The sequence below is a fragment of the Marmota monax genome, unplaced genomic scaffold (assembly GCF_021218885.2).
Source record: "Marmota monax isolate L192 unplaced genomic scaffold, Marmota_monax_Labrador192_F-V1.1 WCK01_AAM20220418_F8-fsc00013, whole genome shotgun sequence".
In the NCBI taxonomy this organism is placed as follows: Eukaryota; Metazoa; Chordata; class Mammalia; order Rodentia; family Sciuridae; genus Marmota; species Marmota monax.
This window is the reverse complement of record NW_026692202.1, coordinates 19,410,611-19,426,413: the sequence shown is the minus strand read 5'-3', so window position 1 is coordinate 19,426,413 and position 15,803 is coordinate 19,410,611. Positions and strand designations below refer to the sequence as shown.

General features: G+C 44.1%; 1 protein-coding gene across 1 annotated transcript in view; it reads right to left on the bottom strand.

Annotated features, from left to right (window-relative positions):
• The window catches only part of Gabrr2 (gamma-aminobutyric acid type A receptor subunit rho2), a 58,934-nt gene that overhangs the window by 35,054 nt on the left and 8,077 nt on the right, over nucleotides 1–15,803 (bottom strand). Inside the window, exon 2 of the mRNA XM_046432406.2 lies at nucleotides 15,352–15,458. Within this exon, the coding sequence (XP_046288362.2) occupies nucleotides 15,352–15,458 (107 nt within the window). The remainder of the gene's footprint in view (nucleotides 1–15,351; nucleotides 15,459–15,803) is intronic.

Sequence of the window (15,803 nt, the reverse complement as noted above, 5' to 3'; positions counted from 1 at the left end):
TTCTGAATGGAGAAAAACTGAAGGCATTCCCTCTAAAATCTGGAACAAGACAGGGATGCCCTCTCTCACCACTTCTGTTCAACATAGTTCTCGAAACACTGGCCAGAGCAATTAGACAGACGAAAGAAATTAAAGGCATAAAAATAGGAAAAGAAGAACTTAAATTATCACTATTTGCAGATGATATGATTCTATACCTAGCAGACCCAAAAGGCTCTACAAAGAAACTATTAGAGCTAATAAATGAATTCAGCAAAGTGGCAGGATATAAAATCAACACGCATAAATCAAAGGCATTCCTGTATATCAGAGACAAATCCTCTGAAATGGAAATGAGGACAACCACTCCATTCAAAATATCTTCAAAAAAAATAAAATACTTGGGAATCAACCTAACAAAAGAGGTGAAAGACTTATACAATGAAAACTACAGAACCCTAAAGAGAGAAATAGAAGAAGATCTTAGAAGATGGAAAAATATACCCTGTTCATGGATAGGCAGAACTAACATCATCAAAATGGCGATATTACCAAAAGTTCTCTATAGGTTTAATGCAATGCCAATCAAAATCCCAACGGCATTTCTTGTAGAAATAGAGAAAGCAATCATGAAATTCATATGGAAAAATAAAAGACCCAGAATAGCAAAAACAATGCTAAGCAGGAAGTGTGAATCAGGCGGTATAGCGATACCAGACTTCAAACTATACTACAGAGCAATAGTAACAAAAACAGCATGGTACTGGTACCAAAACAGGCGGGTGGACCAATGGTACAGAAGAGAGGACACAGAAACCAATCCACAAAACTACAACTATCTTATATTTGATAAAGGGGCTAAAAGCATGCAATGGAGGAAGGATAGCATCTTCAACAAATGGTGCTAGGAAAACTGGAAATCCATATGCAACAAAATGAAACTGAATCCCTTTCTCTCGCCATGCACAAAAGTGAATTCAAAATGGATCAAGGAGCTTGATATCAAATCAGAGACACTGCGTCTGATAGAAGAAAAAGTTGGCTACGATCTACATACTGTGGGGTCGGGCTCCAAATTCCTCAATGGGACACCCATAGCACAAAAGTTAATAACTAGAATCAACAAATGGGACTTACTCAAACTAAAAAGTTTTTTCTCAGCAAAAGAAACAATAAGAGAGGTAAATAGGGAGCCTACATCCTGGGAACAAATTTTTACTCCTCACACTTCAGATAGAGCCCTAATATCCAGAGTATACAAAGAACTCAAAAAATTAGACAATAAGAAAACAAACAACCCAATCAACAAATGGGCCAAGGACCTGAACAGACACTTCTCAGAGGAGGACATACAGTCAATCAACAAGTACATGAAAAAATGCTCACCATCTCTAGCTGTCAGAGAAATGCAAATCAAAACCACCCTAAGATACCATCTCACTCCAGTAAGATTGGCAGCCATTATGAAGTCAAACAACAACAAGTGCTGGCGAGGATGTGGGGAAAAGGGTGCACTTGTACATTGCTGGTGGGACTGCAAATTGGTGTAGCCAATTTGGAAAGCAGTATGGAGATTTCTTGGAAAGCTGGGAATGGAGCCACCATTTGACCCAGCTATTCCCCTTCTTGGTCTATTCCCTAAAGACCTAAAAAGAGCATGCTACAGGGACACTGCTACATCGATGTTCATAGCAGCACAATTCACAATAGCAAGACTGTGGAACCAACCTAGATGCCCTTCAATAGACAAATGGATAAAAAAAATGTGGCATTTATACACAATGGAGTATTACTCTGCATTAAAAAATGACAAAATCATAGAATTTGCAGGGAAATGGATGGCATTAGAGCAGATTATGCTAAGTGAAGCTAGCCAATCCCTAAAAAACAAATGCCAAATGTCTTCTTTGATATAAGGAGAGTAACTAAGAACAGAGTAGGGACGAAGAGCATGAGAAGAAGATTAACATTAAACAGGGATGAGAGGTGGGAGGGAAAGGGAGAGAGAAGGGAAATTGCATGGAAATGGAAGGAGACCCTCAGGGTTATACAAAAGTACATACAAGAGGAAGTGAGGGGAAAGGGAAAAATAATACAAGGGGGAGAAATGAATGACAGTAGAGGGGGTAGAGAGAGAAGAGGGGAGGGGAGGGGAGGGGAGGGGAGGGGGGATAGTAGAGGATAGGAAAGGCAGCAGAACACAACAGACACTAGTATGGCAATATGTAAATCAATGGATGTGTAACTGATGTGATTCTGCAATCTGTATATGGGGTAAAAATGGGAGTTCATAACCCACTTGAATCAAAGTGTGAAATATGATATATCAAGAAATTTGTAATGTTTTGAACAACCAACAATAAAAAATTAAAAAAAAAAATAGGGGGTATGTCCTGGGTTATTTAGTGGGGGCGCCCCATGGTGAACACACGTGTCGTTAAATGTGGACTGAGAGGGGCAGGCAAGAAAATCAGAGTAACGTGAAGAACATGTAAGAGCTGACTCTGAAGACAGAGGCAGAGAGCCAGGGCCAAGGAGTGTGGCAGCCTCTAGAAGCCAGAAAGGACATGAAAACAATTCACCACAGACCCTCTAAAAAGGAACACAGCCATGACTGATACCTGGATGGTAACTAGTGAGAACCATTTTAGACTTCAGAATGCTTGAACAGTAAGGTAACATCTGTGTTAATTTAAGTCCTTGAATTTGTGGTAATTTACTTTAGAACGTATAGAAAATGGATGTCATATCTAAACAAAACAAATTAAGAAATTAAAAAATAAAATAAAATAAACAAATTAAGGGCTGAGGGTGTAGCCCAGGGGTACATGCTTACTTAACATGTGCAAGTTCCTGGGCTCAATCTCCATCACTCCCCCCTACCAAAAAAGAGGAAAAGAAAATAAGAGATGAGGTGAAGAGAAGGTATTATCTGAGGTGGATGGGGAGAACACTGGATCACGTATCCTGGGCCTGCATAAACAATGTTAATGGGATAACAAAGGGAAACTATGTTCATGGAATTCCCCAGGGGAACAGCCTTGTTCTCTGTGAACACACACCACCCTGGGAGCAGTCTTGCCCTTGCCACCTGCCTCTATACTCAACTCCATCTCTGAAGTTCTTTCTCCTCCCTGAGATGTTAGGAGGCCTGAGCGTATGTGGGGGACAGGCTTCTAAGTGTGGAGGTACACTCTACCTTGCCTCTATAAAGTTGGAGAACCAATTGTCCTCTCTGCAGACACCCTGAACCAGCCAGGCAGCTGGACTACCCTTCCCCCCATGGCTCTGAAGTGACCAGGCTTGTCCTGGACATTGCTGGAGCAGGAGCATTTTCTGTACTGGTGCTTGTATGGCTTGGCTTTGCATTTTTTTCATGTTCCTTCCCATTATGGGCTTCTTGTAGGGTCTGAGTGAATTTTAAATAAAGACCATGGGATCTTTTCCCTTGTAAGCGGATTTAATCGTGAATTTCACTTTTACCAATAAGCCTGACTTTTCTGGTGGTGAGTGCTGCCTTCTCCACTTGGTGGCAGGCATCTGACTATCTAATGGCAGGGAGCTGGGGATGGTGGTGAGACCCAGTGGCTCTCCCCTCCACCAGAGCATCAGCATAAAGGGTACTTGTTAGGGATGCAAGTTCCTGGGCCCCAACTTAGGCCTACTGAATCAGACCCTCTGGGGTTGGGACCCAGGAGTTGGTTGTAACAAGCCCGCCAGGTGGGCCTGATTCACACTCCAGTTTGAGAACCAATGGACTACTTCAGGAGGTGGCTCAGTCCCGGTAGCCACCTCCGTAAACTTCCACTAGTTCATCTCCACCCGCGGTTGGGATTTCCACCTCAGTCTCCCCATTACCCTGTTCAGTTTCCAGGCTCTCCTGGGCTCCAAAACCTCTCCTGGCTGGGTGGCCTTCTCTTTGAAAGTTCCTGTTCTGCTATCTCTGGGTCACAGCTCTCCCAGACTCCTCCTTTCCCTTCCGAAGCCCTCAGGCCCCTATCTTCCTGGCAGACACTCAACCCCTCCCACAACAAGCTCTCTGACAGCTCACAGTCTTCTCCTGAGCCTCATCTCTGACCCAACTCCAATTACCCAATTGTTTCTAGATGCCTAGAAGAGTCTCCACAGGGTATCTGACCAATTTCTTAAGTTTCATGTCTCCAAACACACCTGTCTGAGCAGTGTATGGATCTAAAATAGTCAAACTCACAAAAGCAGAGAGAAGAAAGGTGATTGCCAGGGGCTGGGGATGAGGGAAATGAGATGTTGGTCAGAAGGTATAGTGAGTGGCACCCCCCCTCTCCTCCACAGAAAAATCTTAACTAAGCTTCTCCAGAAATCTTCACCATAATTGATTTTAGGAGTATCAGCAAAAGAGTCTCTACAAAAGAGTTCAGTGTCGGTAAACTTACTATTTTTTTGTTGCTCTATTTTACTTGGCCATTGGCCTGGAAGAAATTAGCACTCCAGGTGCTGAATGCCCCTTTATTAGTTTTTCACAAACATGTATCCAGTATAGTAATTTGTAGAAGTGTGTTTGCAAATGAAAAATGTGATAAAAAAAAAAAAAGAAGATAAATCCTTTAACAAGGCCTCTGGCCTTGAGCTGGGGCTTCACAGAGATGTCTACATTTCTAAGATAAAAGAAGTTACCAATTGGGCTCCATGGTAACAGCTGGCAGGGGAGATAAGAAAGGGAAGAAGAAGCTCTCCCCTTCTCAGGTGTTGTCCTTAAAAGGTTAACTTGCCCAAAATAGTGAAAGAAAAAGCTGCTTTTATATGAACTTCTGCAGACTGTGAACTTCTGAGCCCCTCTTCTTATATGCTGGGTATAAAGTTCTGAAACTACCTGAACTCGGAGTTCAGGGGATTAATCGATTACAGCGAAAGCCCTTTGAACCTGGCTGCAGCCAAATAAAACTGTTTCTTGCTATCTTCGGTGTTCTGCCTTGTCTGTGCCCTAGAACAAGGGTACAGAGTTTCAGTTATGCAAGATGAGTAAGTTCTGGAGCTCTGAGGACTTCCGTGAACTGTACCTCACAGTTAGCATTTGGGGGTATGTGTGTGTGTGCACAGTGAAAACACTCAAAATCTACCCTCTTAGCAGATGTCACATATTCAGTACAATGATGAATGTCAATGAGCTTGAGCATTGTGCTTTGTTCAAAGTATACACTTGTATCAAAACATTAATTGTATACCTTAAATTTTTGTCAATTATACTTCAGCTGAAAATTGTAATTGGGGAAAACACACACACACACACACCCCTGTCTAGTGGGGGCCCAGATCTGCCCTACTGCCAACATTCTTTCCCTCAGAGCATGGTAACCTCATCAGTCTCTTCCTCAGACAGAGTCATGAAGCACCAGCCAAAAAAAGGGGGCTGCAGAGGAGGGGCTATTTTTGGCAAAGGGCAAGAAGGGACGTGAGGAGGAGCAAGACATAGGTGGCAGGTTGGGGTCTGTGCTCCCAAGGAAGGTTCCAAGGAGTCTCCTCCTCCCCAGGCAGTAGCTTCTGGGAAGATGCCTGCAGAAGCCACGGAGGGCCAGATCCTCCCTTGCTTCACTCCCACACTGTTCATTCTAAAGAGAGGTGCTCACCTCACCCAGTGTGGGGACAGGGAGGCAGAACCAGGAAGTCCAGAAGCACTCAGAAGAGGAGGCTATAGTCCCCAAGAGGGAAGGGCCACTATGTTCTCGCCTTAGTTGGCTCTGTGGGCCTTACGAGGCCAGATTGTTGAGTTGCAGCTAGACATGAGCTGTGGGTCATGGTTTAAAAAAAAAAAAAGTATACAGCAAATCAGTTAATCCCCAGTCCCGTCTCATCTTGCAAGATCTGACACGATGGCTATTCCAGGACCCTTGACTGACTATTCCAGGACCCTTGTCTGATCTCAGCCCTATAAACCGTTTCTCTAATAACAGGAGGAAGATCAAGTCAGGAGGTAAGAATCAAAAGGAAGGGTATGAAGTGGCACCCCTTTTCTCCACAGAAAAGCCCTCTTCACCATGGCTGATTTTAGGACTGTCAGAAAAAGAGTCCAATGTAGATAAACTTCCTATTTTCGTGTCACCCTGTTTACTTGGCCACTGGCCAAGAAGATACCAGCACTCTGGGTGCTGGGCACCCCCTTACTAGTTGTTCACAAACATATCCAGTATAGTATTTTGAAGAAATGTGCAAACAAGGCCTCTGGCCTTGAGCTGGGGCTTCAAAGAGATGTCTACATTTTTAAGATAAGTTACAAATGGACTCCATGGTAACAGCTGGCAGGGGGAGGAAAGAAAGGGGAGAAGAAGCTCTCCCTTTCTCAGGTGTTGTCCTTGAAGAGTTAACATGTCCAGAACAGTGAAAGAAGAAGCTGCTTTTATGTGAACTTCTGCAGACTGTGAACTTCTGAGCCCCTCCCCTTACATGCTGGGTATAAAACTCTGAAACTCCCTGAACTTGGGGTTCAGGGGATTGATTGATTACAGCAAAGGCTGTGCCCCCTGAGCCTGGCTGCAGCCAAATAAAACTGTTTCCTGCTGTCTTCAGTGCCTTGCCTCATTTGTCCCTACAACAGGTATGCTTACTCAAAAGGGCCCATTGTGAAAATATTTTTGACAAATCCTTGTCAAACAGCACAGCAAGATGATTAAGACCAGACCCACCAACTATCAATTCTATAAAACAAGTTCCAATTAGGACCTCTTGGCTGGGTGAGGATGACCCAGGATGCCTGAGGCTGTTAGCATAGCTTTATGTTATCATTGTAAGCTGTAGCTTTACTCTCCTCCTGGGGATTGGGTGTTCCACTTAGATACTTACAGATAAAGGCATGAATAATAGAGGTTTAGAAATTGAATGGAGGCTGTCAATACAGAGCCCGAGGTGATGCTTGAGCAGGACTCTAACAACCTTCCTTAAAAGCCCTAATAAAACTGGAGAATAAAGGAGTGAGTGGTCCTCTCCTCTTTGAAATCACCCAGCTCTCCCTTGGGGTGCTTTCTGTACCTTCTTTCTTGAAACATTTTCCTATACTTTTACTACATTTCATGTCTTGCTTGAAATCCTCTCCTGCAAAAACACAAGAGTTAAGAACACAATGTAAATCTCCAATAAGATGAATGGTATTTAGGACCTTGTGGCCAGAATCCTGTGGCTTGGAAGTCCAGGGGTTGATTCTCTCCTACAAAGGAGACCACAGACTAAATCACCAGGAGAACCACAGGGGCCTGCGGGGAGGGGTCTCCACTCACAAACTCAGGGCACATTACATGAGGTGGTTCTGAAGTAGTAAGCAAGATTTTAAAATCATGTGTCAGAATTACCCTAGGAAATTACTTAGGAAGATGTCTCATTGGATACAGTCCAGCTAGGGAAGCAACTGGACTATAACTTGAGAAGTAACACAGCAGTACACACCCTCACCCCCAGAAAGGTCCTAAAAGATCTGTGAGATGCACCAAGAAGGTACCCCCGGCCGCTCCTAGTCTTTCGCCGCATGTTCGGAAGAGACTTTTGTACAGATAGTAGAGGTTTTGCAACAGTATCACTCCTGATGTAGTCTATGCCTTAAATTGATCTCAAAGGACATCCCAGGTTCAAGGGGAAGGGAATGCAATTGTCTTTTGCTAGGAGTGTTAATGAAAACCCCCACACTGGGCTGTACTGCCTGGGTGCAAATCTCAATTTTGCCTTTCACTGGCTGTGTGAACTTGAGCCAGATCCTGAGCCTTACTGCTTCTTAATTGCCCAAGATCACATAGTCTGTGTGCAAAGACGGGGAGAACAGTGCAGGGATCTGACTCAAGGAGATGACTACATTGCATCCTGTAGAATATGGAAACCCTCAAGTCTTGGAGGAAGCAGCACCAAGGAAAGTATGTTCCCAGAAGGTGAACTTGGCCAGGAGAAGTGGGGAGCAGGGTGCCACTAGAGGATCAAGGCCAAGGTGTTGCTATAAGTCAATACTTTCAACTTTCATATTATTATCATATCCTAAAAAGAAATATATAATTAAATTTTAGTTTATTAATGAAATTAAAATTAAATACGAAGGAATAAGATTTTTCTGGGGAGGGTTTATCCACCTAAGATTGCCTGGATAACAAGTTGTGTAAGGGGATGAGGGCCTGGGGCCTGGGTGGGGAGGGAGCAGCAGAGCTGAAGGATGGATTGATTCAACTGGAGTGATCTAGAAAGGGGAAAGGGCAAGGAGGAGACAAAATCAGAAAGGGATCCCTGTTCCCAGTAGAGTCACCTGACGAAGAGCTGACAGGTCACTAGGAGGGCTGGAAGCTCTGAGCTTTGCAGTTATCTCAAGAAAGCACGGGAGCTGATGTTTCTTGCCTTTTCTCCTACATATCTGCCCTGTGTTGTGTGAAGTTGGTACAGGAAGGGTTCTATGTCCTAGAAGTTGATCTGGGGAAAATGCTACAGGCCTAGTGGGGCTCCCCTTGCCTGGCTCACGACTGGTTTCAGCTCCCCTGGTCTTCCCTGACAATTGAGTCTACCTGCCCAAAGCTGACCTTGGAGTCTGTCCTGGTAGCCTCAATTTCCCCTCCAGTCCCATCTCCACCTACCCAAGCAGCTGACCTCCATGGACAGCCCCTCCAGCATGCTCCATGCAGGCCCACAGTGACCTGTCTAGGGCATAAGCCTGAAACTGTCATTCCTCAGCCTAGGCCGTGCTGTTGAGAGACAGAAGGCAGCACAGCCTTCCTGGAGCTGCCCCTGCCCATCACTGCCCCAGCCCTTCCTCTCTGTGCCCCTGCCCTGCACTCCCTCCTGGTCTAGACATGCCCACGTGGGAGTAATACAGCTTTGCAGAGCTGCTCCAGCTCCATGAGCGCCTTCTCCCTGGATTATCTCCCCACTTTCCCCTGGCCCTCAAGGGCTCACCGCTACACCTGCTCCACATCCTTACAGGTGTCGCCTCCTGAATGCAGGCATTTCAGGTCCTCTCTCTAGGCAGAATGGGCCATAGCCTTGCTTCCCCGACTCCATCAGCTGGGACATCCTAGTTGCTTTTGCGGTACATGGGTACACTTAAATCCCCGATGTCTCCTCAGGAGGCTGTTAGCTGCTTGAGAATAATATGTGGTTTCAGATAAAGAATGTAAAAAGGACTCCAATAATGTGAGCTTCCCAGGCAAAAGTGGCTCTCCTCAGAGCAGCCCTTCCCTATGGTACCCCCACAGCTCCAGGACTTTCTTTCCTAGCAACCCTCATAATTTGTTCCCACGTGAGGATTTCATTAACACTGGATGAAATGTTCTGCTCCCCTGAATAGGACTCAGGAGTAAGCAAGTCAGGCATGATCCTTAGAGTTTATGCTCAAACAGATATTTGTATTCCCATGTTCCTGGCAACATTGTTTGTGATACCCAAAATATGAAAACAACCCATATGCCCACCCATGGATGAATGGATAAACAAAATGTGGTATAAACATACGACAGAATATTATTCCTCTTTAAAAAGGAAGAAAATCCTGTCACATGTTGTAACACAGATGAACTTCTAAGACATGCTAAGTGAAATAAACCAGTCACAAAAGTTAATTGAAAACTGTACCTCGAATAGTCAAAATCATAGGAACAGAAACTAGAATAATGGTTGCCATGGGGAACAGAGAGTTTCGCTTAGTGGCTCTGGAGTTTCAGTTTGGGAAGATGAAAACATTATGGAAATGGTGACAATGGTTACACAGTAATATAAAGGTACTTAATATCGCCAAAGGTACACTTAAAAGTAGTTAAAATGGTAAATTTTATGTTACGTATATTTCACCAAAATTTTATTTATTTTCAGCTCTACTGAGGTATGATTAACAAAACTATATAAATGTAAATGCACAATATTTTACAACTTGTAAAAATTAAAATTTAATTTAAAAATTTTTTCCTAACAAATGGAAGAGAAACCCTGGGCCTCTGGAAGTTCTAACCAGGGCACACAACTGCATCAGGCAGCTGGTTGCTTAAACAAGGTATTTTTGTTTCAACTGATCCCTGGGATTATTAGGAAGCTGCTAGATTTTTAATCTTTTCTCTTCCCAGACTGAAAAGGTTATCCAAGGGTATCTCATCTTAGACAATTTCCTCTCCTCAATTACTTTTAAACATCAATCCACAAGGAAGTCCTCTTTGGTAATAAAGATGGGAATGAGGACACACCCACAACAATGTGCTATCTGGGGACATCTTGGTTTAAATGCCCTGCTCAGTGTGCATGGTGCTAGAGGAGGGGGTATTGGGCTCTGTTGCTAAACAGGAGCCTGTCACAGGGAAACTTTTTTTTTTTTTTTTGGAGGAGGATATTGAGAATTGAATCCAGAGGTACTTTATCACTGAGCTAAGTCCCCAGCCCCCCCCCCCCTTTTTTTTTTTTTAAGACAGAGACCCACTAAATTGCTTACAGTCTCACTAAATTGCTGAAGCTGGCTGGCCTCAAACTTGCAATCCTCCTGCCTAAACCTTCCAAACCCCTGGGATTACAAGCATACACCACACACCCATCAGAACCTTGTAGAGTTGCACAGCGTCACCTATGTGCTATCTGCCCAGCCTTCTTCCTCACAGCTCTCTTACCCTGAGCAATGCTGATAGAGACCCAGATAGAGGCATAGGTGGAATGGGGACTCCTGGGAGGAAGATTCCTTGGCTCTAAGCCATCTCTAGATGCCCCCAGGAATTATAGGTTATAGAGACCAATTGAAGCCACAGGTAGGAGGCCACTCTATGGGATTTTCCCGTCTTACCTGCTTAGCCAGGATTCCCAGCACAGCAAATTTTACTTATGGGCTAAAGGTGGCATGGAGCCCCCATATGTGTGCTCCCCTCCCTGTTTCATCCAAGTGACAACTGGACATCTAGGAAAGGAGAGGTGTCCCCACTCTGCTTTGGTAAATGCAATCTTGACAGTTGATGTGTCTTAAAGTCTTAAAGCACTCAGTGGGAGGTGAAGCCTCCTTCCCCTGCAAGGGCCTCCCTCTCCTGAGGGTCAGAAGCTTACCTAGGCAGGGGTAGAGGACTGTCCTGACCCTCCCCATTCTGGGGACCCCCACCAATGGGCCCAGTAGATGCAGTGATCAGGGCACAGAAAGTCCAATGTGCTCTTCAAATGGGGATTGGGGAAGGAGCCCCCGACTGGGGCTGCAGCTGGTTACATGGCTCAGCTCAGGGCCAGGTTTTCTAGGAATGAGGCAGGCAGTCCTTCACCTGCCATTCCTGAGAGCTGTGTCCTCCCAAAGGAGAGACTGTTTTTATAAGGCTTTCAGTTTTGCAGCAGAGGTTACAGAAAAACACAAAATTCTGCCATCAACTATTAACCCCCTGTGCCCCAGTATGTTTTAGTCACAGGACTTTTATACCACCCACACCCAAACATACTTGACCCAGAAAACCTCCATGAAGCAGGTCCACTTAGGAGTTTTGAGGACCCTGGGCATTTTTGCCTTCAAGGACCTCTTCCTGAATGCAAAGTATATAAAATATAAAAAATACATATATTTTAACAATTGCATGGGTATAACGATGAATATGTTAATAGTATATAGTAAAATGATTTCTTCTGCCTAAAATTTCAGTTTTCCTTCTGATTTTTTTTAAGAGAGATAATTTTTAAATATTTATTTATTTCTTTTAGTTTTCAGTGGACACAACATCTTTTATTTTATTTTTATATGGTGCTGAGGATCGATCCCAGCGCCCCGTGCATGCCGGGCGAGCGCGCTACCGCTTGAGCCACATCCCCAGCCCTTCCTTCTGATTTTAAAAGAAAACTTTTGGTGGCTCTCTAACGCCAGCACCACCTCTAGCTCCTGGCTCCCGCCAAAGGAGAAGCTGGGTAAGTAAGAAGGTCTTTAACCATGGCTAAGCCGCTCCCAAGAGTGCACCCTCTACTGGAGGAGTAAAGATGCCTCATCGTTGCAGGCCTGGTATTGTGGCATTTCGTGAAATTAGACATTATCAGAAATCCATTGAACTTCTGATTCGCAACTCCCCTTTCAGCGTCTTGTGAGAGAAATTGCTCAGGACTTCAAAACAAATCTGAGCTTCCAGAGTGTAGCTATTTGTGTTTTGCAGAAGGGAGGCAAGGCCTATCTGGTTGGCCTTTGTGAAGACACCAACCTATGTGGTATCCATGCCATATGCGTAACAATTATGCCAAAAGACATCCAACTGGCACATTGCATACGTGGAGAACATGCTTAAGAATTCACTATGATGGGGGCTGGGGTTGTAGCTCGGTGGTTGAGCGCTTGCCTTGGGTGCATGAGGCACTGGGTTCAATCCTCAGCATCATATTAAAAAATAAATAAATAAAATAAAGATATTGTGTCCATCTACAACTAAAAAATATATTTTTAAAACTTCACTATAATGGGGGCTGGGGTTGTGGCTCAGAGGTGGAGTGCTGGCCTGGCATGAGTAAGGCACAGGGTTTTGATCCTCAGCACCACATAAAATAAAATAAAAATATTGTGTCTACCTATAACTAAAAAATAAATATTTTAAACAATTCACTATAATGGGGAACATTTCATTCTCAAAAAAATTTTTTTCTCTTCTTCCTGTTATTGGTAGTTCTTAAGTTACATATTTTTTTCCAAAGGGTCAAAAGGTACCTAAGTATATGATTGCGAGTGGAAAAACAGGGGACAGAAATCAGGTATTGGTCGGTTTTCCATTTTCATTGTGTGTAAATTTTTTTCTTTTCTTCTTTTTATTTTATTTATTTATTTATTTATTTATTATTTAGTGGTGCTGGGGATTGAACCCATGGCCTTGTACATGTGAGGCAAGCACTCTAACTACTTAGCTACATCCTCAGCCCTGTGTGTGAATTTTTAATATAAATGCAGGCATATAGAGCATTAATGAAAGTCAAAATTTTTCAGTGAACAAGTTTCAGTAGTTCAATTTTATAACAATTATAAATAAAACTGTTAAAATTTTCTGGACAATGCCAGCATTTGGATTTTTTAAAACAAGTAAATTTTTTATTGATGGGAACTAAATGGTGTTTGTAGCATTTTTATTACAGTAGATGCCACCCATTCACTAGACTTTTCTGAGTTGTCCTACATGCAAGTACATGTTTTTAATGTTGTCTTCTGTGCTGTTCCTGTAAGTTTGCTATTAAAATATATTAAACTATAAAAAGAAAAGAAAATAGGGCTGGGGATATAGCTCAGTTGGTAGAGTGCTTGCCTTACATGCACAAAGCCCTGTGTTCAACCCCCAGCACCACCAAAAAATAAAATAAAATAAAACTTTTGGAGGGAACCTTAAAAGTGTTGTGGCTAGAGCCTCCCTTGTCTATTGTCTATTCTAGTTCTGCATCAAGGGACATTCGAGTAGAGACAAGAGACCTGGCTAAGTGGGAGGGTTCAACCTTCCCAGTAGTGTGACCTGGGCCACTCACTTCACCTTTCTGTGCCTCAGTTTCCTTACCTGGGAATTATAATACTGTCTACCTCAAAGAGTTTATGAGGGGATTACATTAAAACCATATATGGGGGGGGGATCATATATGGGCTGGGGACACAACTCTTTAGTAGAGGGCTTGTCTTGAATGTATGAGAACCTGGGTTTGATTCCCAGTACTTGGGGGGGGGGTTTACATTATTTAAGTACCTTGGTTGAAGTGAAGCCTGGCACCGATGTTCTCTATAACAGAGTTAGCTGTCATTTACATTCTTGCTGTGGTTGCTCCTAGCCACCTCGATAACCCTCTGAACGCTTAACCAGCACTATTCTAGAAAACCAAGGTGGAGCTTCCAGATTATAGGGATATCTCACTTAGATTCCTTGGAGCAGAAACAACCATTTTAAAGCTGGTCATTCAGTAAAAGGAATTTATTATAAAATTCCTTGGCAGAATTGCCCATGGTGAGCCCCGAGGAAATCTGAACTACCAGAAATCTGGTGGTTTCCTCTTGACCTGAGAGGGTAAATGAGGTTACCGGTGGGAAAGAGGAATCACAGGACTGTAATCTGCCGCCTACTCTTCTCCATCTGTTTAGCAGGTGCCAGAGCTCAGGGAATTTAGTGCCTTTTAAAATGTAAAGGCCTCTGGGATAAATTAATTTCTTAATCCCTTAACAGTCACACAAGAGGAAGGTCTGACAGCTGGGTTTTCTGAGGGGGACAAGAACGAATATGTGTCAGGGTCTTTACATACATTATCTTGCTTAATCTGGACAACAGTCCCATTCTTAGGGATTACTGTCCCCATTTTATAAACAAGCAAACAGAGGCTCAGAAAGGATTGGTGACCTGCCTAAAGGTCACCCTACTCCTTCCTATTGCCCCCAGAGAACCATGAGTCCTGAGAAAGGATCAAAGGCAGAGAGAAAGGCAAAAGGAAATCAGCCTGCCTGGGTCTGTCTCTGTCGTAGCTAATCTGATGAAACGTTCTGGGCTTCAGTTTCCCCACATGTACAAGTCTATTGTAGATTGACCCAAGGATCCCATGTAACCGGCTTTGCTTACCCTCTTCCCTACCTGGACAGACAGCAGGCAACTGCTATGGTCTGACTGTTTATGTCCCCACAAAATGCATACATTGAAATCCTAACCCCAAAGGTGGTGGCATGGGGAGGTGAGACCTCCGGGAGGTGATCAGGCCATGAGGGTGGGGCCCTTTCACGAATGGGATTTGTGACTTTATAAAAGAGACCTCAGAAAAGTCCCCCACCCCTTTCCTAATGTGAAGTGAGAAAGCCGCTGTCTATGAACCAGAAAGTGTGCCCTCCCTCATCAGACCCAGAATGTCAGTGCTTTGATCTTGAACTTCCAGCCTCCGGAACTGGGAGAAGGAATTTTTCTATTGTTTCAAAGGTACCCAGCCTGTGCTATTTTGTTATGGCAGCCCGAACTAGGATGCAGGGCCCCCTGTGGCATTTCTTTAGTTCCTGAGGAGTCACCAGTGTTGCCTCCCCTCCCTGACCTCAAAAGCAGCATCACTCCTTTGGGGGCAGGTGTGTTGAGGGGTCTTTATAATGTGTTAGATTGCTCAGAAACCTCCAGCTAGCCAGAGGAACTGTTTTGTATCCACATCCTCCCTCCCTGCCTGTTTTTTTTTTTTTTTTTTTTTTTTTTAGCAAAAGAAAGCTGGCAGCAGCAGCTCTCTCCTTTGTGAAGGTAAACAGCTGAGTCACCGACTTCTACTTCACTCAACAGCTCCACCACTTCCTGCCCACTCTTACTCAAGGAAGAGTGATTCTACAAGCTGGGTTGGGCTTCTCTGACTCCGGAGGGGGAAAATCACCTGCCCCCAGGAGGGACTGTAGCTGAGAGAACCAGAAGGGGCAGCACGTGCAGTGGCCCTGGGGACAAGGCCCTACCCGGCAGTGAGGGGAAAACACGGTCCTACCTCCAAAGGCTGGCCTCATGCTGAAGTCGTGGTCATCCACTCTGAGAAGCTGCTGAGGTTTTCCTGTTCCGATTTTAGTCATGTCAAGGTTCTTTTTGTAAGAGTTACTGCAAAGAAAAACCAGAAAACAGGATCTATCTGTAGGCAACTTTTCTCCATCCTGCCTTGTCCTTCTCAGCCAGGGAGAGGGAGGGCTGAAGGACCCCACCACCACCACTAGAACCCTCACAGGAAGACCACCCTGAGGACCAGGCCTTCCTAAAGTGGACGACCTCCTGGGCAGAGCAGCATTCTACCTGGCACAAGGCTCCTAACTGTCTTGCCAAAAGTTTTGATTGAATGGAAATAGTGGGTTTGAGTGTTGGGGGATGCTTTTTATTTATTTATTTATTTTTGAAAAATTTCTCATATGTTATTATAGTATTGGTTTTGTGATTAATATGCTTCTAAGG